The sequence below is a fragment of the Aotus nancymaae genome, unplaced genomic scaffold, assembly GCF_030222135.1.
Source record: "Aotus nancymaae isolate 86718 unplaced genomic scaffold, 86718_ANA_hifiasm-v0.15.2.pri h1tg000020l, whole genome shotgun sequence".
Taxonomy (NCBI): Eukaryota; Metazoa; Chordata; class Mammalia; order Primates; family Aotidae; genus Aotus; species Aotus nancymaae.
Window position 1 is genome coordinate 55,087,536 of NW_026988432.1, and position 25,828 is coordinate 55,113,363.

General features: G+C 39.9%; 2 protein-coding genes across 2 annotated transcripts in view; both read right to left on the minus strand.

The window, feature by feature from the left end:
- MIB1 (MIB E3 ubiquitin protein ligase 1) overlaps nucleotides 1-25,108 on the minus strand; it is a 146,176-nt gene extending 121,068 nt beyond the window's left edge. Inside the window, exon 1 of the mRNA XM_012445029.2 lies at nucleotides 24,880-25,108. Within this exon, the coding sequence (XP_012300452.1) occupies nucleotides 24,880-25,108 (229 nt within the window). The remainder of the gene's footprint in view (nucleotides 1-24,879) is intronic.
- On the minus strand, nucleotides 5,424-6,600 carry LOC105712097 (zinc finger protein 98-like). The gene has a single exon (XM_021673889.2). The coding sequence runs from the start codon at nucleotides 6,028-6,030 to the stop codon at nucleotides 5,539-5,541; it is 492 nt and encodes a 163-aa protein (XP_021529564.2). The 5' UTR covers nucleotides 6,031-6,600; the 3' UTR covers nucleotides 5,424-5,538.
- Nucleotides 25,109-25,828: the final 720 nt, after the last annotated feature.

The window sequence follows — 25,828 nt, forward strand, 5'->3', positions numbered from 1 at the left end:
AATTGAAAAACGTAAACAAAGCAACCCATTCTACTACCAAAATGAGCACTATAGAATTTTTAATGAGAATACAACTAATTGACTTTAAAACAAAAGTTGATACTTAAAGAAAACATAAAACAGAAGGGTGTTAAATAAACAAGACCAACATTTTACTAATCTCTTACTTTGTGGTAGCTTTTTTGTTTCTCTTACTAAATCCACCTAATTCATTTTCATCTAAAACCATTAGCCCTGGCAAGAGTTTTTCCTTAAAATTTTTATTTCATAAAATTTAATTCCCTAACTGAACCTATCAAGTTCTTTTTTTTTTCCTTTCTATAGAATACCGTATTACCCTGGGGAGTTAACGCTCTTTTCCTTTGCTAAGCTTTATGAAGACATCTGCCACCGTTAAATGAACCACCTGATGATAGCTTTTGACTCATTCTACTAATACTCAAATGACCATCTGCTCTAAGTTTTAATGGCATCTTGCCTGAATTTAATAACTTAGAGAATTTGTATAGCTGAAGTCTTTTTGTTGGAAAATTTAATGAAAATAGTAAAACATGTTGCTTAAGATCAATAACTACTTTCTTAAGAGACCCAATTAAAATAGCTCAAACTCACAAAGCACTGATTTATTTAAGTAAAATATTAAATTTCTGGGTAGAAATGATGGCTGAAAGAGAAAAGTAGAGTTTCCCTATAAGCAGTTCAATACATATGATGTGCTTCAACAACAAAACAAAAATCTCTAAATTATCACTTTGTATAACAACAAATGGAAAAAGTCAACAACATAACTGTTCATTAACAACAGAATGGATATCTATATTAGGGATACAATGGAATATCTAAAATGAATGTTCAACAGCCACGCAATTCAACATGGACATACCCTTCACCAAAATGCTTAATTTTTCAAAATACAGAATACATACAAAGTGTTGAAAGTCAATACATATTATTTACAAATACAGAAAAACGTATAAAATAAAGAAACCCATGGGAATGATAAAAACTAATTTCTGACAGTTGGTCACCTTAGGAGAGGAAGGGAGGGAATGCAAGTGAGAAATACTACACAGGGTTTTCAAGTGTATTAGTAATGTTTTGTTTCTAGGGGGATTCCAGTTATTGGTTATATTACTGATTTATTCACTTGCATATATTAAATATTAGGTAACAAATTTTAAAACTTTAAAAAAAAAAAATCTCTACTAGACTAGTATGGTGCCTAGCTATACCCTAAACTTTTCCAAATTCTAAGATTTCACCTAACATTAAAAAAAAAATTTACAAGTTGGCCAGGCACAGTGGCTCACGCCTACAATCCCAGCACTTTGGGAGGCCGAGGTGGGCGGATCACAAGGTCAGGAATTGGAGACCAGCCTGGCCAACACAGTGAAACCCTGTTTCTACTAAAAATACAAAAATTAGTTGGGTGTGGTGGCATGCGCCTGTAGTCCAAGGTACTTGGGAAGCTGAGGCAGGAGAATCACTTGAACCTGGGAGGTGGAGGTTGTAGTGAGCCGAAACCACCCCACTGCACTCCAGCCTAGGTGACAAAGTTAAAACTCTGTCTCAAAAAAAAAAAAAAAAAAAATTTACAAGTCATTAACCATTATTAAAATGTAATTACTTATTGTGACATAACTGTTGATGTCATGCAACAAACTAAGAAATTCTAATTTATGGATTCATTCAACTTTAACCCCAAATCAAATGTAACAAAAAGTATGAGAGACTAAGGAGGAGGGTTAACCAACAATCCATCTTATTCTCTCTGCACCATCAAAATACTTAACTGGTTTAGAAACTGCCTAAACTCTAATTAAAATTCCTAATGAGGGCAAAGCCTTTGTGACCTACCAGCTGGTTGGTAAAGTCCACATTCCTTACTCTTGAGAAATACTAAATTAATGAAAATAGGATTGTTGTTATTAATAATACCAGCTACAATCTGTTAGTACCAAGCTTGGTTCTTTACATACATTTTTTGTTGTTGTTAAAAGACAAGTAAAATACTGCCTTATACATCTTTATTTCTGAATGATACGGTCTTTTACAGACACTGGTTGCTGTCTTTCATTACATAAAGTTCTGAAATAGTGGTATTCTTTTAAATAATTTGAGTCTGCTGAGACAAAAGGTAAGTTTTGTAGCAGCAGAAAGACTTGTACCACAGACATAAAACAATCATAGAAAGTGATTATTGGTTATTAAGAAGAAACATAATTAAGCTGAGTGTGGTGGTTCACAGCTGTAATTCTAGCACTTTGGGAAGCCGAGGTGGGTGGATCACCTAAGGTCTGAAGTTTGAGACCAGCCTGGGCAACATAGTAAAACACTGTCTCTACTAAAAATACAAAATTAGTTGAGCATGCAGATATATGCCTGTAATTTCAGCTATGTGGGAGGCTGAGACAGGAGAATCACTTGAAGCTGGGAAGTGCAGGCTGCAGTGAGCTAAGACCATACCACTGCACTCCAGTCTGGCGACAGAGAAAAACTCAGTCTCAAAAAACAAAAAAAACCCAACCTTCTGAAACAACCGAATTCTGAAAAAGTATATAGGCACTGCATATTCCATATATCCTACATATAAAAGACGCTAAAAGCAGTTTCTTAAACTGAAAGTAAAGGAATTTGAGAAAACAACACATAATCAAATAAAAATACATTATTTTCAGGGAAAGATATGCACATACAAAAAAACTGAATCTTGTGGCATTGCATAATGGTGCAGAAAACATTTTAAATTATTCTCTAATATTTGAAAAATAAAAGTACAGAAATCAGAAATATCTGTTAATGAATATACAATGTAAAAATATAATCACCATGGAGAGGAAGTTTGCAAAGAGAGCAAATATACATATATATATATTTATATATATAATTACCAACATCAATGACAAATGTCAGGGCATATGTAAGAAAAAAATTTTTCTATTCAACTGAAGTTTATTTTGAACCAAATTAAAAATATACTGGTTGTTTTTTGTACAGGTTTTATGTAACTCCCAAAATACCACTAAAAAAAAAAATCCGTACAGATACACAAAAATAAATTAGAAATAAGTAAAAGCGTATCAATATAAAACTCTAAAGACACAAAACAAGACAGAGAGGAAAAGAGAAACAAAGATGCAAGAATCCAATAAAATAATTAAAAATATAACGTCTTTCTCTTTCAGAAAACTATTTAAATACATATATAAAATTAACTTTTAAATCAAGAGACATACTTTCAATAAATAAGTTTTTTAAAAGTTTAAAAACCAAGGTCCATCTTTTTTTTTCCTACAAAAGTCAATTGAGATCTACTGATTAAAAAAAACACTGAAAGGGGCAAGATGGAAGTAGACGTTTAATGCAAATATTAATCAAACGAGAGCATAAGAAATCAAAATATTATGCAAAATAACATGCAAACTAATAATAAGCAATATTATACATCTTAAGTCAAACACTCACATTTCTTAAATGTGCTTCAAGTCGAAATTCCAAGGAGACAAAAAGGACATTAAAACTTACAGATTTAGGTCAGGCGCAGAGGCTCATGCCTGTAATCCCAGCCCACTGGGAAGCTGAGGTGGGCAAATAACTTGAGGTCAGGAGTTCGAGACTCGCCTCACCAACATGGTGAAACCCCCCCTCTCTACTAAAAACACAAAAATTAGCCAGGCATGGTGGTAGGTGCCTGTAATACTAGCTATATTGTAATCCTAGGTGCTATTGTAATGATGTTTATCTTTCTCAGTGCAATCTACAGATTTTTTTTTTTTTTTTTTTGAGATGGAGTCTCACTCTGTCACCCAGGCTGGAGTGCAATGCTGGGTTCTCGGCTCACTGCAACCTCCGTCTCCTGGGTTCAAGCAATTCTCCTGCCTCAGCCTGCCAAGTAGCTGGGATTACAGGTGTGCACCATCAAGCCTGGCTAATTTTTGTATTTTTAAGTAGAGACGGGGTTTCACCATGTTTGTCAGGCTCATCTTGAACCTCTGACTTCGTGAACTGCCCACCTCAGCCTTCCAAAGTGCTGGGATTACACGTGTGAGCCGCCACACCCAGCTACAATCAACAGATTTAATACAAAGTTTTTCAAATTTCTCATTGCATTTTTTAAGAAATACAAAACAGGCTGGGAGCGGTGGCTCATGCCTGTAATCCCAGCACTCTGGGAGGCCAAGGCGGGCAGATCTCTTGAGATCAAGACCATCCTGGCCAACATGGTGAAACCCCATCTCTACTAAAAATACAAAAATTAGCTGGGCATGGTGGCACGCAACTGTAGTCCCAGCTACCGGGGAGGCTGAAGCAGGAGAACTGCTTGAACCTGGGAGGCGGAGGTTGCAGTGAGCCGAGACCACACTCCAGCCTGGCGCCTGGCGACAGAGCGAGACTCTTTCTCAAAAAAAAGAAAAGAAATACAAACAGCAATCTTGAGAATAGAATCTCTACAGACAATAAAGTACCCCAAAATATTACAAACAAAACAAAACAATGTTGGGGGCATTATAGTTCCTGATTTCAAAACACACTACAAAGCTAGAGAATTAAAACAATTTGATATGAGTATAAAGGTGAAAAAGTAGACTAATAAAATAGAATGAGCCGGGCACAGTGGCTCACATCTGTAATCCCAGCACTTTGGGAGGCTAAGGAGGGTGGATCACAAGGTCAGGGATTCAAGACCAGCCTGACCAACATAGTGAAACTCCATTCCTACTAAAAATACACAAATTAGCTAGGCGTGGTGGAAGGTGCTTGTAATCCCAGCTACTAAGAAGGCTGAGGCAGAAGAATCACTTCAACCTTGGAGGTAGAGGTTGTAGTGAGCCAAGATTATACCATTGCACTTCAGCCTAGTTGACAGAGTGAGACTGCATCTCAAAAAAAAAATAATAATAATAAATGCAAAAGGATGCAGCACATATATAAACTCTCACCCATATGGTCATATAAAGAAGAATCATTTGCATACCCGTAATTATTTTACCATTGTTACTGAAAGCCAATAGGTAAAAGCAATGCAAACTTCTGTCACCAAACAGTTCAGTAGATATAATTTGAAATATAAAAATACCAAAATATTTACTCAGTCTGCAAAAAAGCAGAAAATATTCTAACAATAAAGGTAAATCTTGATAACATTATGCAAAATAAAATCAGCCAGCCACAAAAAGAGATGTTATGAGATATATCAAGCAGTTACTCTTAGAAACAGAAAACAGAATGGTGTTTGAAAAGTTCCAAGAAATGGGAAAAATTGGTAGTTGTTTAATGTGTATGGCAAATTTTCCAGAAATCTTTCATAAAACAATGTAAGTATACTTAACATGCCTGAAATGTATATTGTTTTTGAGTCAGCATCTTACTCTATCACCCAAGCTGGAGTGCATGCCACAATTATGGTTCACTGCAGCCTCAAACTTTCAGGTTCAAATAATCCTGATCTGTCAAGTAGATAGGACCACACTACTATGTCTGGCTAACTTTTAAAATGTTTTATAGAGATGAGGTCTCCATATGTCTCTCAGGCTGTTCTCAAGCTTTTGGACACTCGCAGTCTTCCTGCTGTGGCATCCCAAGATCTGGGGGTTCAGCTACCATCTCATGTCTCTTCACATTCCAAGGTTCTTTTCCTTGCTCCAGACAGGTGATCAGGTATGGCTTAGAGGCAGCAATACCCAGGAAGACCAGGTTTCTGTAGTTCTCTAACATCACATTTCTATATAAATTCTGCTGTGCAGTATCCAGGCATTGCCACTCCTCCAGACAGAATTCTATGGCCACATCTCTAAATGTCAAGACTCCCATTTCTAGGCTTCCAGAGCATCCTGGCATCTTAGCTGTGGATCTCCAGTACCAGCAGGTCACAAGGCTACAGAGGCTGGGCATATAATCGCAGAAGACACAGGCTATACACATTTTATTTAGCCTTCCCAGCAATTCTAAAAAGTAAGCAATTGTTATCCCCATTTTATAGAAGAAGAAACTGAGTCTCAGAGAGGAGACTTGCCTGAAGTCACACAGCATTAGTAAGTGGCAGGCTCAAATTCAAACCCAACTGGGTGTGATCACAAAGCATGGCCTCTTTAGGCACTTCACTCTAACAGGGCTTTTTGTGGTTTTCCTCCCCACCTAGCGTGGATCTTATTTAAAGAATAATTACATATCTAGGGCATCATGTTCCCCCATTCACTTTACTGGATTTAAAATATAAGTTATTAAATCCTATTTCAATATTCAAATATTTCTCAGATACATTTTAAAATATTAAAAGACTGGCCAGGCATGGTGGCTCACCCCTATAATCCCAGCACTTTGGGAGGCCGAGGCAGGTGGATAGCTTGAGGTGAGGAGTTCCAGAACAGTCTGGTCAACATAGTGAAACCCTGTCTCTACTAAAAATTAAAAAAAAGCACACTCCGCCCTGGAAGATAGAATGAGACACTGTCTCGCTCCATGGCCCAGGCTGGAGAGCAGTGGCATGATATCAGCTCACTTCAGCCTCCGCCTCCCAGGTTCAAGAGATTCTCCTGCCATAGTCTCCAAAGTAGCTGGGATTATAGGTGTGTGCCACCATGACTGGTTAATTTTTCTATTTTTAGTAGAGACAGGGTTTCACTATGTTGACCAGACTGGTCTCGAACTCCTGACCTCAAGCAATCCACCTGCCTTAGCCTCCCAAGGCACTGGGATTACAGGCGTGAGCCACCGCACAGCCCAAAAGACTGTCTTTTTTAAGTTAATTTCAACAGTGTAGTTGAACACTACACCATCTACTTCCAATCAACTCTTATTATGCATTAAGAAAACGTCTTGGCTGGGTGCAGTGGCTCACGCCTGTAATGCCAGCACTCTGGGAGGCCGAGGTAGGCAAATCATCTGAGGTCAGGAGTTTGAGACCAGCCTGACTAACGTGGTAAAATCCAGTCTCTACTAAAAAGACAAAAATGAGCTGGGCATAGTGGCAGGCACCTGTAATCTCAGCTACTTGGGAGAGGCAGGAGAATTGCTTGAACCTTGGGAGATGGAGGCTGCAGTGAGCTGAGATTGTGCCATTGCACACCAGCCTAGGTGACAGAGTGAGACTCTGTCTCAAAAAAAAAAAAAAAAAAAAAAAAAAAATGTCTTGAGCTGCTAAAGGATTACATAGGAAAAAAAGAAAATGTCTTTGAAGGTGTTACCCAGAGTTTACAACTCCTTCATGTTTTTTCTGTTAGACAAATTATTCTTTTGGAAACCTCTGCCAATCTATTACAAGTATGCATAATGCCACACACAGTCCAAAAGAAGTAAGTTCTCAAAACTAGACATAAAACTGGCAAATTTAATAATGAATTTGTTTATATTTTTGGCATTCTTTTACAGAGTAGAAAATTAATGACATGAAACATAAAATTAAGAAAATACATTGTGAAGCCAGGCACGGTGGCTCACGCCTATAATCTCAGCACTTTGGGAGGCCAGGGAGGGCAGATCATCTAAGGTCAGGAGTTCGAGACCAGCCTACCCAGCATGGTGACACCCTATCTTTACTAAAAATTCATAATTTGCTAGCCACAGTGGCGTGCGCCTTTGATCCCAGCTGCTCAGGAGGTTGAGACAGGTGAATCACTTGAACCCAGGAGGGGAAGGTTGCAATGAGCCAAGACCGCACCTCTGCACTCCAGCCTGGGTGACAAAGCAAGACTTCATCTCAAAAAAAAAAAAAAAAAAAGAACATCATACATTTTGAAATAATTGCACTACTGGTAAAAACTCATTATTTGACTTTAAAAGCAGAACACATGTATGCCTTGAACTACTCTGATTTCATTTTACAGGTGACAAATGAAGGCTCAAAACTGGGGGGGAAAAATGACTGACAGACCAGGATTTGAATCTCCACCATCAACTTACTACTTGTGAATTCTTGGGCAAGTTAATTTCTCATGGCCTATTTTCTCATCAATAAAATGAAGCCTAACAAACAACAATAAGATAAAGCATTCAATGCCTGACACATGACTGAAGCTCAGTAAATGTTAATCCACTCCCCTAGTTAATAGGCTCACTTGATAAAATCCTTGATTTCCCGACTCCTAAGCTACTGCCTTTTCTACTATCCCCTGCAAAGAAACTGGAGGGCGAGGGATGAGTAAGGCACCATGATGTAAAATATTACAATTCAAAGCTCTCGGGATTCATTATCACTAGCCCTGCAAAACTGCTACAAATCAAACAATAATTTATTTTAATATTAAAAAGTCCCTGCTCCATTTCTTGTTGGTTTAAGAACAAAATTATCATCAAGATGATAAATCCACCCTTGAAGGAAACCAAATACTCTTATCCTAAGTGTGCTCTGAGAATATAAACGAATTCTAACCCAAGGAAATATCCACAAAAGCAAATCTGCTTTTAAAAAAGTAATAAGCATATAAATAAGTAAGTATTCCAAAGCCAAAAATGAATGTCTGGACTATCTGCTGTTTTCCATTTCTTATCTCCTCCACTAATTTAAATGCTATCTTATCTTGGTCTGGTCCACAGTTCATTTTATAAGAGCCAGTTGTTTAGAATTCAGAACCCATTCTCCTTCAGAAACAAACATTTAAAGATAACTTAGGTACCAGACTAGTTCCCAAGAACCTGTTTACACTACATAGAGCTAATCTACAGGCGTACAAAGATAAAAAAAAATGTTGTGTTCCTAGTTCCATCTGAGGAAATGGTTAAATTGCCATAACTATATTTCCAGACATGATAACAAAGACAAGCTAAATGGTGTGCAGCCATATGAAAGTATGTGAGTAAGGAAATGGGTTTAGAAAGATGAGGAGGAATGTTCTAAAAAAGCTGTTTTCCTTCAGGTACTTGAAATGCACAAGCTCCTGTTTGATGACTTAAAGCAATGGTTTCCAAAAGTGAGGTAAATGACTCAGGAGATACAAAAGATGATCCTTTGACATGCAAGAGAAAATCACTTATCTGTCCACAATCCCTTATTTGTAATTCCAAAATCCAAAACACTCCCAACTCCAAAACAGTTTTTTTTAATAAGTTAGCAGCAAACTCATTCAGTGATAAATGCTCATCTGAACAAACCAAAAGCTACATACAGAACATAATCTTTATCCCCTTAGAATTATTCCTGTGCTGCAGAAGTATTAATGTATTTATTTATAGGGTGTAGCTGCAGATCTCAAAGTGCATGTTACGTGTTACACAGTAAACATATCATATAATGCTAAAATCCAAAAGTTTATAAACTAAGTCCCAAGCATTCTGAAAAAGGTGTTGTACACTTCCCTTAAAACTTCTACTTTTGGCCAGGCACGGTGGCTCACGCCTGTAATCCCAGCACTCTGGGAGGCCAAGGCAGGCAGATCACGAGGTCAAGAGATCAAGACCATGGTGAAACCCCAACTCTACTAAAAAATACAAAAATTAGCCGGGCGTGGTGGCGCACGCCTGTGGTCCCAGCTGCTTGGGAGGCTGAGGCAGGAGAATTGCTTAAGCCCGGGAGGTGGAGGTTGCAGTGAGCCGAGATCATGCCACTGCACTCCAGCCTGGCACCTGGCAACAGAGCAAGACTCTGTCTCAAAAAAAAAAAAAAAAAAAAAAACTTCTACTTTTATATTTACTTTTTTTCCTAAAAATAGAAGAAAGAAATTACGTTTCACTCATTGTAAATTAGTCTATTGACAATAACATCCTAGTGGGTCCCTGAAAAAAATCCACACATCACACATCACACCTGGAACACAAGGTATACTGAGGGTGAGTGGGAGTTTGAGAACATGAGGGAGTTAACAAAGGTCCTCTGCGTTATACACCTCTGGCATATTAGCACATGCTGCAGCTTTTGTGTACCTACTTAGGCATATTTGTGGAGTATATCTTCATGACACAAAACAAAATGTCACTGATAACCTTGAAACAGAGTGCTTAAAAGAGTCAAAATTAAGAATGAGTTTCATATTTTTCTTTTACAAAATAATAATAGTGTTGTTTTAAAATTGTACACTTCTGATGAAAAATAATTGTCAGTGATATACCCCTTAGAAATTATTTTTTTCTAATAACATCTATTGAATCTGTCCCTTCCAAGGAAAGGTGACATCTGACAAATGTGAAATGCTTTCCCAAAGAAACTAGAGGGAACAATGTGAAAACTGATTTTGGATATTGGAGCTGTTTCCATCATTACATTGTTCTTAATGCTGAAATGATGTGTGGTACCAACAAGCTCATCTGCATCCTTAAAAGATGATAATGTTTTACTTTACTTTAAATTCAACAGATTTTTAATTCATTTGTTCAATATATACAAATGAATGTCTTCCAATTTAGTCTGTAAGAAATGATCCAAATCAGAAAAGATGGGAAACAACCAGCTAAATTTCAATAGAAATTTTTACTTAATTGGTAAATGAGATAGAAAAATAAGTATCAAGATTTAGTAAACACATTGTATTACAATCCATGCAGAAAACAGAAACCACATAATACACCACCCCTAGAAGTGGGGAAACAATGAAAAAAAATGACTTAAAGATGGGGCCCTGAGGAACTAGGATCCAGACCTTTAAAGAGGTGCTGTGACCAGTTGGTACAGGTGTCCCTGAGGAAGGTACAGAGTTGTTTTGCTGTTGTTGGAAATACAGCAGAGCCTCCTTATCCAAAGGAATACTTTCCAAGACTCCCCAATGGATGCCTTCAACTGCAGATAGCGCTGAACCCAACTGCTGCCAATTGGAACACATTTCTGTTTACATGTTCCACCCACAAATTTAATGCCTTTTCCATCTTAACTAAGCACTTACCATGCACTGTGGCCCTCACTTTTGTAGTTTAAGGTGTGACAGTAAAACTAATATGAATTCTTTTTCTTTCTTCACAATTTCATGGATAGATGGTTCATCACTGTAGATCCTAGAATCCTCAGCACAGGGCTTTCTTCTCTTTCCTTGAGAACTTTCACCTTTTTACTTAAAGGATGCACTTGATGACTTCTCTTTGACCTATCTGAATTGCCAATGTCACTACTCTTCAGCTTTGGGGCCATTATGAAATCAAACAAGGGTTACATGAACACGAGCCCCACAATACCATGACAGTTGATCTGATAACAGGCAGCTACTAAGTGACTAAATGAGTGGGAAGAATAGGCAGCGTGGGGATGCTGGACACAGTAACGATTCAGTCCCAGGCAGAAGAGTTCATCACAGTATTCAGAATACTGTGCAATTTAAAACTTATAATTTGTTTATTTCTGGAATTTCTGATTTTGTATTTTCAGACCATGGTTGACCTCAGGTAACTGAAAATGTGGAAAGCAAGACCATGGATAAAGGGGGACTACTGAATGCAGACTAGAATCAAATACTGATATGGAAATCGACATCCCATTCCAACTTGCTGGGTAGAACAATATCAAACAGGAAAGAGCAAGTCAGATCCCCAATCCAGCCTTCCAGTCTCCCTCTAGTACCTCCTACTGGCAGAACCAACAGGTATCCAACTGGCAAAGGAGAAATACAGTGTGCAGAATCAATCCAGCCTCACAGGGCAAAGATGAGGGTTAAGAGGTGAGGTTAATAACCAGCATACATCCATCAGAAATGCACTTCTTGGCCGGGCGCTGTGGCTCACACCTGCAATCCCAGCACTTTGGGAGGCTGAGGTGCGTGGATCACCTGAGGTCAGGAATTGGAGACCAGCTTGGTCAACATGGTGAAACTTTGTCTCTACTAAAAATATAAGAAATTAGCCAGGCTTGGTGGTGGGCACCTGTAATCTCAGCTACTTGGGAGACTGAGGCAGGAGAATCGCTTGAACCCAGGAGGCGGAGGTCGCAGTGAGCCGAGATCACGCCTCTGCACGCCAGCCTGGGCAACAAGAGCAAAACTCTATCTCAAAAATAAAAAAGAAAAAGAAACATATTTCTTTTATTAGACTCTATGATCTCTCATTGTGAGGTCTCCTTTTTAGCTACAGCATCCAGTAAAATTAAGAACTGAAACAAACAAAACTTAGACTTGATTTACTATTAAACTAAAATTTTCAAAAATAAAATCAAATTGGTCTCATCTCATTTTAAAATATACATATATATACATATATATATACAGAGAGAGAGAGAGAGAGAGATAGGCCGGGCGTGATGGCTCACGCCTGTATTCCTATCACTTTGGGAGGGTGGATCACTTGAGTTAAGGAGTTCAAAACCAACATGGTGAAACCCTCCTCTCTACTAAAAATACAGAATTAGCTAGGCATGGTGGCAGGCACCTGTAATCCCAGCTACTTGGAAGGCTGAGGCAGGATAATTGCTTGAACCTGGGAAGCAAAGGTTGCAATCAGTCAAGATCGTGCCACTGCCCTATAGACTGGGCAACAAGAGCAAAACTCCGTCTCAAAAGAACATAAATAAAAATAAAGAATATTTTCAGAAACAAAATGCCAAAATATCATTCTGAAGGTTTAATCCTTTCAGTTCATCCATCCTTTTTCTACATATTTTTCCATAAATAATTTTTTAGTCTTTCAAAAATTTACATTAAAACACAGTATTGAGGCAGGGAGGAGGAAGGAAAAAAAAAAAGCACAGTATCTATGTTATCCCTTTGAAACTTGCTTTTTCACTCAACATATATTTAGTAAACATCCATCTAATTCTTCCATTTTAACTGCTAATATTTTCCTTATTTATGTTTTCGTTAGTCTATGTATGAACTTTTAATAGTTCCCCAATTATTGTTTTTAACAAATATTGCAATGAATTCCTTCATACATATCTTTATAAATATGTGCCTGAGAATCTCATGAACATACACCTGGAAGATGTTTTCAGCTGCAGAACACGTGTTTTGTATTGTTGCTGTTTTTTGTTTTTTTAATTTACAAGATGTTGCCAAATTTCTTCTCAAAGTGGTTGTATGGATTTACTCTACCACAAGTCTTGGAGAGTTGTTTCCCTATATTCTTCATCAATATACACTATTATTAGTTTTTTAATTTTTGTTAATCGAATTGAAGTGAAAAGGTATCTTTTGTTTAATTTGTATTTCCCAGGTTACCTGTGAGTTAGTTGTATGAATAGTTATTAGCTAATTAACATCAAATGAGATTTTTTCAAAGACAGAGGAATATTTATTCTTAAATTTATCTAATCCATATAGTTCCTAGATAAAGGAGAAAGACAGCTGGCTGGCCCAATTCTAACTGCTAACTGAAAATTTTCTCCCTTACCAGGTAATGTAATTATCCATAACCACATACAAACATAAATATTAATTGGTCAATTTTCTTCATTAAAAAAAAGTTATACAAGACGTACCATTTCAGTAATTTGAACACCAAGTATGATATGATAGTTGTCACATCTTCTGCCAAGGACAGAGCTTAGCCTCAAGAGCATAGCTGGGACTTTGAGCCAATGTATTTGGAATAAAGAATAAAAGATAGGCTGGCCATGGTAGCTCAGGCCTGTAATCCCAGCACTTTGGGAGGCCAAGGCGGGAGGATCAACTAAAGTCGAGAGTTCAAGATCAGCCTGACCAACATAGAGAAATCCCGTATCTACTACAAATACAAAATTAGCCAGCCATGGTGGTGTGTGCCTGTAGTCCCAGCTACTCAGAAGGCTGAGGCAGGAGAATTGCTTGAACCCAGGAGGCGGAGGTTGCGGTGAGCCAAGATCGCATCACTGTACTCCAGCCTGGGCAACAAGAGCAGAACTCCATCTCAAAAAAAAAAAAAAAAGAATAAAAGATAAAGAACCCAAGAACTACCACAATAGTAAAGGTTGACCGGCTCAAGCTGGAGGATCTGACAGCCTTATATGAAGCTCAATTACTTGCTTTAACAACAAAAACTCTTTCATGGGACTAATAGGTTTTCTTACAAGAAGCTAAATATATATAATGACCTACCTGTGACATATTGTGTACAAACACACACGCTCCCAAAAACCTATTAATGTCCAACAATCATATTACATTAAGTTAATCAAATAACCATAGCATGAACTAGCACAGGACTTTTCCTATCCAACATTAAATGCTAGAACAAGGAGGCAGTTCTAACAGAAAAAGATTTTGAATCTAATATTGTATATACAACCAAATTATCAGTCAGGTTTAGGGGTAGAAGAGACAGTGTGGCAAAATAAAGCAATTTTTAGGGCCGCAAGGACTCAAACTACTAGAAAGAAAGAAGAGAAAGGAAGGGGAAAGGATTTTTCCCCCCCAAAAATAAGAAGGGAATGACATGAGATACAGTGAAGAAACAGTAATAAGAAAGAACTACAATTTAAATCCAATTAATTATTAATAATATAACTGTGAGTTGGGTGCAGGTAGCTCATGCCTATAATCCCAGCACTTTGGGAGGCAGAGGTAGGCAGATCACTTGAGGTCAGGAGTTTGAGAGACCAGCCTGGCCAACATGGTGAAACTCAGTCTCTACTAAAAATACAAAAATTTGCCGAGCATGGTAGTGTATGCTTGTAGTCCCAGCTACTTGGGGGACTGAGGCAGCAGAATTGCTTGAACCCAGGAGATGAGGCTGCAGTGAGCCAAGATTGCATCGTTGCACTCCAGCCTGCGCAACAAGAGCAAAACACTGTCTCAAAAAAATAAATAAATAATAATAATAATATAACTGTGATGTTTGATGCAATTTTAAGAGCAAATCTTTTTCTTTTTTTTTTTTTTTCCTGTTTCAGACAGGGTCTCAATCTGTCGCCCAGGCTGGAATGCAATGGCACAGCCTCAGCGCACTGCAACCTCTGCCTCCCAAGATCAACTGATCCTCCTGCCTGAGCCTCACCACCAAATAGCTGGGACTACAGGTATGCACCACCATGCCAGGCTAATTTTTACATTTTTTTGTAGAGACAGGGTTTTGCCATGTTGCCCAGGCTGTTCTGAAACTCCTGGGCTCAAGCAATCTGCCCGCCTCGGCCTCCCAAAGCACTAGGATTACAGGTGTGAGCCACCCTGCCCAGCTAAGCAAATCTTACAACATAAAAAGGAGCATGTATTTACAAGAGTATAGTGGGGGAGAGAGGGCAATGCAAACAAAAATTTGGGACGAATTTTCCTGAAAATTTACATAAAACAATGAAAAAGGTAAGAAGTGTGGGACAGGAGATGGCCGGGCCCAGTGGCTCACACCTGTAATCCCAGCACTTTGGCAGGCTGAGGCGGGTGGATCACATGAGGTTAGGAGTCCAAGACCAGCCTGGCCAACGTGGTGAAATCCCATCTCCACGAAAAATACAAAAATTAGCCAGGCATGGTGGCACCTGCCTGTGATTCCAGCTACTCCAAAGGATAAGGTGGGAGAATTTCTTGCACTTAGGAGGCGGAAGTTGCAGTGAGATGAGATCATGCCACTGCACTCCAGCCTGGGAGTGAGACTCCATCTCAAAAAAAAAGTATGGGCAGAAGTAATTAAAGAGACTGTTTAGTTTTCTACATACAAAAAAAATGATTTTTAATCTGTTTGTTAAATATTAAAAAGTAATAATTAGCAGAACAGAAAAAAGGTGATAAAATTTCTAATTTACTGATTAGTAAAAAAAAAAAAAAAAAAAAAACACAAGAAAACTGGAAAGTTAAAATGGTACCCATAATCACAAAAAATGTATCAGTTGCCATAATACATATGAACTAGTTAAATTCCTCTATTAAAAGACAAAGGTCCCCTCCCCTCCCTTCCACAAAAAAAAAAAAAAAAAAAGACAAAGGTTCTCAAAGTCAGTGAAGACAATATTTAGCCATGTCATTTATAAGAGACATAACGAATTAACTTAAAAGCTAAAAATTAGTACACAAAGATATGTATACAGAAAGATATTTCTTGCAGTGTTGTTTAAAATGACAAAAAAGGAAACAATATGTCTATCAAAAGTAGAATAGTTAAGTAAAATATTTTTACCTATTGAATACCACATACCTACTAAAAAGAGTAAGACAGATTCTTATGTGTTAACGCTGCAAGATGTCCAAGACAGTATACATTTTAAAAGAAAACTGACGAAAAGTACATATGGCATACCTATATGGAAATGTATATATATTTCTCTATAAGTAGGTAAATTTAAGACATAAAAATAACTGTCACCTTATTTTACCATATAGGAAGTACATATCAGATTATGTATAAGGAAAACAGAAAATATATATGTCAAGTAGAAAAAAAGAATGAAACAAAACCATGTATACAGTAAAACCTTAGCTGTGCAAAAAGAACACACTAGAAACAAACAAGCAGAGCTCAGTGGCTCATGCCTATAATCCAGGCAATCTGGGATGCTGAGGTTGAAGGATCACTTGAGGCCAGGAATTTGAAATCAGCCTGGGCGAAACAGCAAGACCCCAACTCTAAGAAAAATAAAAAATAAAAAATTAGCCAGTCTTGGTGGTATGCATCTGTAGTCCTAGCTACTCAAGAGGCTGAGGTGGGAGGATCACCTGAGCCCAGGAATTCAAGCACTCTGGGCAACAGAGTGAAACTCTTTCTAAAAAAGAGAAAAAGAAAAAAAAAAAAGTCTGAGCCCTATAGCTCACAACTGTAATCCCAGCATTTTGGGAGGCTGAGGCAGGCGGATCACTTGAGCTCACAAGTTCAAGACCAACCTGGGCAACACGGAGGACCCTGTCTCTACCTGTCTCTACAAAAAATACCCAAATTAGCTGTGCATGGTGGTGCACACCTGTAGTCCCAGCTACCAGGGAGGCTGAGGTGGGAAGATGGCTTGAGCCCAGGAGGCATAGGTTGCAGTGAGCCGAGACCTCACCACTGCACTCCAGCCTGGGGGTCAAGAGCGAAACTCTGGAAAGAAAGAAATGAAAGGCCGGGCGCGGTGGCTCACGCCTGTAATCCCAGCACTTTGGGAGGCCAAGGCGGGCGAATCACGAGGTCAAGAGATCGAGACCATCCTGGCCAACATGGTGAAACCCCATCTCTACTAAAAAAAAAAAAAAGTTAGCTGGGCGCGGTGGCACATGCCTGTAGTCCCAGCTACTTGGGAGGCTGAGGCAGGAGAATTGCTTGAACCCGGAAGGCGGAGGTTGCAGTGAGCCGAGGTCATGCCACTGCACTCCAGCCTGACGCCTGGTGACGGAGTGAGACTCTGTCTAAAAAAAAAAAAAAGAAAGAAAGAAATGAAAGGAGAGAGAAAGGAAGAGGGGGAGAGGAGACAAGAAGAAGGGAGGGAGGGAAACAGAGAGGGGAAAAAAGAAAAATGAAAAAAGAATGGTTCTGAAAAGAGCACTGAACAATTTACAACAGTATTTATCACAAAATTTCATTTTTAAATTGGTTATCTACATTTCATTATCAATTTTCCCACAAGCAAAGTATTACAGATGGTCATGTTTCTGAACTACTATACTATAAAAGAAAAAGAGAATGATATAGAGGGAAAGCAATGAACTGGCATTCATCTCTATCTGCCACTCACCAGCTTTGTGACTGAACAAATTTCTTAATTTCTCTGAACCTCAGTTTCCTTTTATCTTGTTTCAGGATAATATCTGTCTAATCTTGGATCCAATGAGTCAAAAGCTCTTTGAAAAGTGTGTTTCATACAGAAAATACTCATCCAGAGACATGGCTCTGCTAGAAAATGGAGATACAAGAATAACACACACCTTTGCAAAAGACAATTACAACACAGCATACCCTGCTGTAACAGATGAAAGCCCAAGTGTGGTGAGATCACACTAGCTAGCAATTAAAGAGGGTGGAGGAGAGACCCTGGTGGGTGGCTATCTGGGAACACATTCAAAAAGAAACATCTAATCTAATCAGAGGGACAGACTGAAAAGTATAGGATCAGAAATATATATTAAAACACCATTACACTTACAAAAAATATCATCTATTAGAAAGGTGTTACATGCTCCTTTCTTTTAGTTGTACACATTTCTCTTCTCCCCAACTAATAATGCCAATCGTCAACCTAGTTTTTTGTTTGTTTTGTTTAGTTTGTTTTTTGAGATGAGGTTTGCTCTTCTTGCCCAGGCTGGAGTGCAACGGCATGATCTCGGCTCACCACAACCTCCACCTCCTGGGTTCAAGCAATTCTCTGCCTCAGCCTCCCGAGTAGCTGGGATTACAGGCATGCACCACCACAGCCAGCTAATTTTGTATTTTTAGTAGAGATAGGGTTTCTCCATGTTGGTCAGGTTGGTCTCGAACTCCTGATCTCAAGTATTCCACCCGTCTCAGCCTCCCAAAGTGCTCGGATTACAGGCGTGAGCCACTGCCAATCTAGTTTTAAAGACATGTATTACCAAAAAATAATCAAGGCTTGGAATCTGTTAAAGGGAAAAAGAGAAAACAGAAACTCTGGGCATCTCAAGTAGACAAATAGTTACTTAGTACTCTGCTGTTCAAAGTGTCCATGAGCCAGCAGTATCCGCATCACCGATGAGCTTATTACAAATATGCTCGCAGAATCCCAGACTTACTGAATCAGAATTTGCATTTTAAAAGGTCTCCAGGTGATGTGTGTGTGTAAGTTTGAGAAGTACTGACACAGGGGTCTACTAGTTGATTTCTTGAAGTCCTCAGCTAAACCAAGCTGCAATCTACAGGGACTATTAAGAACTAGATAGATTTTCATAATTTCAAACATTGTTTTAGTGGATGGAAATAAAATAAGAAAGACATTTTACAGAAGTCTTTAAAATAGGTATGATCTATGAGGATATAAGGTTTTCCTTGCAGATGTCATTAATAAAAAAAATCTTGGGTTATTTCATCGTTTCCAGGTGTGGCATCCTGCTCCCCAAACGTTGTTCCCTCAAGTCATGTTTTTACCTACAGCTCTGTGCCCTGACAATACCCTTTTCTACTGTAGTTCTAGAAACAGATCAGAATAAGGGACTCAGAAAAGGAAAAGCTGAGGATTATTAATTCATTTCATTTTTTAAATCCAGGGTCAGACCTTTTAAACCTTTAGTTGAATACAAAACATCTGAGAAGTTTTTCCACATATGACCCGAGAGGCATTTTTTGCTAGCAGTCAAAGAAAAAGGACAAAGAACTACCCCAAAAACAGTGTGAATGAACTATGACCAGAAACTAGTTTTGAATAAAGCTGATTTTCTATACCTCTAACTTTGTATTATCTAACAAGAAATCTACTTTCATTTTCTCCATTATCTCCGGTAACAATACAACACTGTAGTCAAGAGACCACAAAACAAGTGTAAATAAAAACACACTTCTCCCCAACTTCTATAAAATCAGTGCCTAGATGATAAGAAATCAACTACACTTACTTGATTACAGACTTTACAGAATTAAATTCAAACTAATTAAATAATATCCCATATAGTCCCAAAATCTTCATGTTCATTACAAATGAGCCAAATGAATCTGGAAACAAGATAGAAGTTATATCACTCAAACAGATACTAAATGCTCCTCTCTGCAAAGTTTAACTATCCTAGACCATAAATTCAAACATATCATGTGCTTCCTGAAAGAAAAAATTAAGCTGATATGCCAAAATATTACAGACCCACATACAACTCCCAGACAAAATGTTCAACACGTAGTGAGAAAAATCTCATCAGAAAGATTTACAATGATGCAACCACTCCAGAATCCTTAACTCCCAGAAAAGTTGCAAAGAATCTTATGTTGAAGATTACCCTTTTCTTAATTCCCAATCATACTAAAATAAATTTTCTATTCATCTAATGTAGGTGGAACTAGGGAACAAAGGATGAATAATCAAAGGCAACCTCAGTTATCCCTCTGATAAATATAAGACTTTTTTTTTAAGTACAAAAATATGACAGACACAAAAATATAGAACAGGCTGGGTGGCGGTGGCTCACACCTGTAATCCCAGCATTTTGGGAGGCTGAAGCTATGGATCACTTGAGGTCGGGTGTGCGAGACGAGCCTGGCCAACATGGTAAAACCCCATCTCTACTAAAAATACAAAAGTTAGCCAGGTATGGTGGCACATGCCTATAATTCCAGCTACTCAGGAGGATGAGGCAGGAGAATCGCTTGAAACCAGGAGACGGAGGTTGCAGTGAGCTGAGATCACACCACTGCACTCCAGCCTGGGCCACAGAGTGAGATTCCGTCTCCGGAAAAAAAAAAAAAATGTATGTGTGTGTGTGTGTGTGTGTGTGTGTGTGTGTGTAACACCTATGCACTCACCATGGGTAGGTTTAATACATAGAAAATTACCAAAATACTTAAATGCCCCTTATGTACTTCCACCAATTGTGCTCTCCACTCCCTTCACCATAAGGATGTCTACTCCCTCGAATTTAGTGTTTATCATTACCTTTTTGTGGTGTATTTTTACCACACATGTACATATCCCTAAACCAATGAGTCTCAATTGGGAGCAATTATGCCCCCCACGAAGGGACATCTGGCAATGTCTGGAGACATTGTGGGTTGTCACAACGGGGTGGGGTACTACTGCATCTAATAGGTAGAGGCCAGGGATGCCTGCCTACAATGCACAGGACATTCCTATAACAAAAAAATTGTCCTATCCAGTTCAAAATGACAATAGTGCCAAGACTGCAAAACCCTACCCTAAAATAGTTTGGTTCTGCACTTTAACATACCATATAAAGTGAGTTGCAAGCTTTTCTTTTACAACTTACTTTATTTGCTTAACATTAACTTTCTCTTCTATACAGTAGTACACTATACAAATTCATACAAGTTATCCATTCTCCTGTTAATGTACATTTAAGTTTTTTCCAATTTTCTGCTTTTACATGCAACACTGCTGTGAACATTCTTTTTTAAATTTTATTTTATTTCTCTCAAAACCATTGTTAACTGCTGTGAACATTCTTATACAAGCCTCTATGGGCTCAAATAGAGATTCTCTCTAGGGCAGTGACTTTCAAAGTGTTGTTCTTTTTTTTTTTAGACAGAGTCTCGCTCTATCACCACGCTGGAGTGCAGTGGTGCAATCTCGGCTCACTGCAACCTCCGCCTCCCGGGTTCAAGCAATTCTCCTGTCTCAGCCTCCCAAGTAGCTGGGACAACAGCCACGAGCCACCACGCCCTGTTAATTTTTGTATTTTTTTTTTTAGTAGAGACGGGGTTTCACCATGTTGGCCAGGATGGTCTCGATCCCTTGACCTCGTGATCCACCCACCTTGGCCTCCTAAAATGCTGGGATTACAGGCGTGAGCCACTGCACCCAGCTCAAAGTGTTGTTCTTCAACCTCTAGGGAAATCCTCAAGACCCTTTGAGGGGCTTCATGAGGTCAAGAGTATTTTCACAATAATATGTAAGATATTAGTTACCTTTTTCATACTGGCATCACATTGCTGGTACAAAAGCAATAATGGGTAAAATTGCTGCTGACTTAGCTGAGTTAATACTATCACTAATGAGACATGTGGATACCATGTACCTCCTGGTATGATGCACTAACAAGGGAAAAACATCATTTCTATGGTATTCTTGCCAAAAATACATAATCTGAATTTAATTAGGAAGAACCAGCAGAAACAGATTTGAAAGATAACAATATTGTTTTTCATTACCCTGACACTGCCTAAAGACTGAAAAACTAGTCCAGATTGGAAGAGACTACTAAATGCAATGTGTGATCTTGGATCAGAAAAAGAATATTAGTAGGACAATCGATGAAATTTGAATAAGGTCTATGGATTAGTTAATACAGTATTATCATATTAGAGTTAATTTTCTGGTTTTGATCATTGTACTTCGTAAGATATTAACAGTTAAAGAGGATGGGTAAAGGGCAAAAGAAAACTCTTACTAGTTTTGTCATTTTTTTGGAAGACTACAATTGTTTCAAAAAGAAAAGATAATTTTTAAATTTTTAATATTATGCAAACAAATCAAGTACTTAATATTGAGTAAATCTTGTACAATGTAATAAAATGTCAGTGAACACCAATTATTAAATATTTTGAAGAAAAAAGAAAACACTGAAAGTAATATTACAGTTCTGGGGCAAAACAAGAGCCAAGAGCTTAGAATTTTGTTCAATTCTTTAAAAAAAAAAAAACCTGAAGAATATAAACCATAGAAATTAAAATATATTTCAACAAGTATTTCATACGAAGGTTGGCTATCCTGCATCTATCCTGCTCTTAAAATGTTTGTTATGAGATGAACAAGATAAACCACTACATATAACAAATTATGTACAAAATTATCTTATTAATTAAACTAAGATTCTAAAAGTTACTTCTGAAAAACATCTATTTTTACATTAAGATAAAATACGACTATTAATATGACAGATACACCCCACACTAAAAACATATAGATAACATTAATATCCCTTCAAAAATCACTGTAGTAAAGAACTTGTTACACTTCACCCTAGATACTTAAATTCCCTCATAAAGCAACAATTATTGATCCCAAAAACTCCTCCAAATAAGAGTTGTGCTGTAATCCCAGCACTCTGGGAGGCCAAGACAGGTGGATCACTTGAGGTCAGGAGTTCAAGACCAGCCTGGCCAACATGGTGAAACCTTGTCTCTACTAAAAATACAAAAATTAGCCGGGGGTGGTGGCAGGTGCCTGTAATCCCAGCTACTCAGGAGGCTGAGGCAGTAGAATCGCTTGAACCAGGGAGGCAGAGATTGCAGTGAGCCAAGATCGCACCACTGCACTCCGGCCTGGGCAACAATAGTGAAACTCCGTCTCAAAAAAGAGAGCTGTGGTCAGACTCTAGCTTGAGCTAGCATGACAAAACTTCAAGACTGCAGATGAAGGAACAAAACCCTGTCTCAGAAAAAAAAAAGAGTATGCAGAAATTAGACACAGGCTTCAAACACTGCTGCTGGCAGTGTCAACTCATAAAATATTATCAAAGAGCAATTAGTCAACATCTACCAAAATGTTAAATATGTGTAAGGTTTTTATGCAGCAATTCTACTTCTGCAGATACTCAGCACATATGCACAAGGATATATGTACAAGGATTTATTCACTGCATCATTGTAAAGAAAACCTGAAATAATAAAATGCCCATCAATAAAGTACTGGTTAGACAAATTACTGTATCCAATTAGTGGAATACTATGCAGCCATGAAACAATGGAACAATCACCAATGTGACTTAGTGAAAGAAGAGTGCAGAGGAGCGAATATAGTTTATTATCATTCGTACTTTAAGGGGGATTAGATTTATAGTATATTCACATACATGCTTGCCATGCATATCCTGTAAGACTACACAAGAAACAGATAACAATAGCTGCCCCTTTCTGTGCTGCTGAATCTTTTTATTTTCTTCTAGTGATGTACATATACCCTTTCTAATGTTCAAAAGCTAGCTAAAGCCTGGCCTGGTGGCTGACACCTGTAATCCCAGCATTTTGGGAGGCTGAGGCAGGAGGGTTGCTTGAGGCCAGGAGTTCAAGATCATCCCGAGAAAGCGAGACAATTGTCTCTAAAAAAAAAATTGTTTTAATAAAAATAATTATTTTTAAAAAGCTAGCTAAGGAATACAATTTTACGAATTACCTGTTCAAAAACTGAGTCGGCTCATGTTAATTTCCTTTTTATTGCTACTAATAATAACTATGAGCCCATTCCAACATTTGTTAAGCTTTGACAAACTCAGTGTCTTAGAAGCAGTTCATTTAGGAATTCTGAAAAGTATCCAATTTTAAATGTGAACTATTTTCTACAGAAGCAAGGATAAATAATAACAAAGATGAATCTATATGAAAATGAATTTGGTATTTATTTTGTGAAAGTAAGCCTTTGGTTTAATCATTTAAAAACTCTAGAGTCAATAACAGACCCCTAAAATTCACTAATCAAGATTCACTAATCAAGGACCTGACTCACTGCTGGGTGAAATAGATAAGATCTGGACATCACCTTACTGAGACCGGATGTTAAAGTAACAAAAAAAGAACATCAATCAGGTGTCCCCTTTGCCGATCTGCCACTTGGAAAAAAGTACTTAACACAAAGAAATGGTTCAGGAGCTCAGGCTGTTCTTCCCTCTACTGGTATAAAGATATATAATTGAACAATTTAGATGAAAAATCATTCCACAGAGTCCCAAGTAACATTCAGCTACTGAACTTCAAGTCATTCTGTGTCACAGGCGGTAAGAAAAAAAGGTATTTCCACAAATCCGAGGTACCAACGGCCCCTAGGCAATTGTAACCGGTCAACTGAGCACCATATGGCAAGGCAAGCCTCCCTTCAGACAGTTATCACTTGGTGGCTGATTAATTTCAATGGCTTATTAGACAGGCCTCTCCAGACCCCTTCCCAAGAGGAAGAGTCAGGTTGCAGGGCGGGGGGCTATGTCTGTTCTCTTCCCGATGCTTTGTGTCTTCAAGGCTTGAAGGCATCGCAGTGATGGTGCTGCCATCATTTCCCTTGGGAGTAGAGGGTCTTTTTTTTTTTTTTTTTTTTGAGACGGAGTTTCGCTCTTGTTACCCAGGTCGGAGTGCAATGGCGCGATCTCGGCTCACCGCAACCTCCGCCTCCTGGGTTCAGGCAATTCTCCTGCCTCAGCCTCCTGAGTAGCTGGGATTACAGGCAAGCGCCACCATGCCCAGTTAATTTTCTGTATTTTTAGTAGAGACGGGGTTTCACCATGTTGACCAGGATGGTCTCGATCTCTTGACCTCGTGATCCACCCGTCTCGGCCTCCCAAAGTGCTGGGATTACAGTAGAGGGTCTTTTCTGCAAGTTTTTGTTCACCGGTTCTGAACCTAGAATTCCCTTGGCGCTTCCCCTTTCCACTCAATCCAGCCGGGCGCTGCCCACCAGGTGTCCCACCGCCGGCCTCACCCCGCGGCCCCGACGCCCACCGAAGCTCGCCCCTTACCCCCGCGCGCGCAGGCCCGGGCCAGGTGGCCGCGGCTTACCAGTGGGCGCGCTGTCCAGGATGCGCAGGTCGTAGGCCCCGGAGCAGCGGTAGTTGGCAGCAGTGCCGTTGTCCCACACCACTACCACCTCCTCCGGGCTCTCGAAGCTCCGGACGGTGCCCACATGGCCCTCGCCGCCGTCCTGCTTGCCCCACTTCCAGTCCGGGCCGCGCACTACCCGAGCGCCGACCCCTTCCACCATCACCCGGTTATTCCGGGAGTTACTCATCGGAGCCCGGGCGGTGGGCTCCGCCGCTGCCGCCGCCGCCGCCGCTGCCGCCGGGGGACCCGTAAGGGAGTTGGGCCCGGGCCGGACTCTTGGCGCCGGCGGAGGCGGCAGCGAGCCCCGGGGTACGTGGGAATAACTCACGGGGGCGGCGGCGCTGTCCCAGCGGAGCTCAAAGCCGCTGCCCAGCAGTGGCCGACGCGCCCCCCGCTCGGACTGGAGAACGGCCCGCGGCTGCTGGGAGGCGGCGGCGGCAAGCGGGCAGAGGGGAGGGGGCCGTGGGCGGGGACTCTCCCGCTTCCTCCGGGCTCCCGGGCCGGGCTGCAGCGACTGCCGCCAGGAAACCACGCTCTCCCCCGGCCTGGAGCGCTAGGAGCGCTAGGGGCCGGGGGAGGCTAGCCCGGGGGGTGCGGCGGGGAGCAAGCTTAACTGCCGGCCTTTCTGCGCCCCCGGCCTCTCGCTCCTAAGCGGGCGCCCGAGCGCCGGCGCCGCCTCCTCCGCGGTGGGCAGCGGTGGTACTTGCCGGCGTCCGGGGAGCGCCCGGGCCCTCAGGCCCCCTTCTCTCTGCCCCAGCGACAGCCGCCGAGCTCCGCCCTGCCACAGAGTCCCCGCCGGGCGAGAGCGGCTCCACATCCGGGTACCGCAGCACCCAAGGCCGGAGCGGCACCTTCTCAGAGTATCTAAGAGGGGGATCCTCGGCAATAATAGAGTGGGAAGGGTTTC

Excerpts from the sequence above, each read along its gene's own strand:
- LOC105712097 (XM_021673889.2), bottom strand. The coding sequence starts at position 6,030 with ATGCTGTGTGACTTCAGGCAAGTCTCCTCTCTGAGACTCAGTTTCTTC.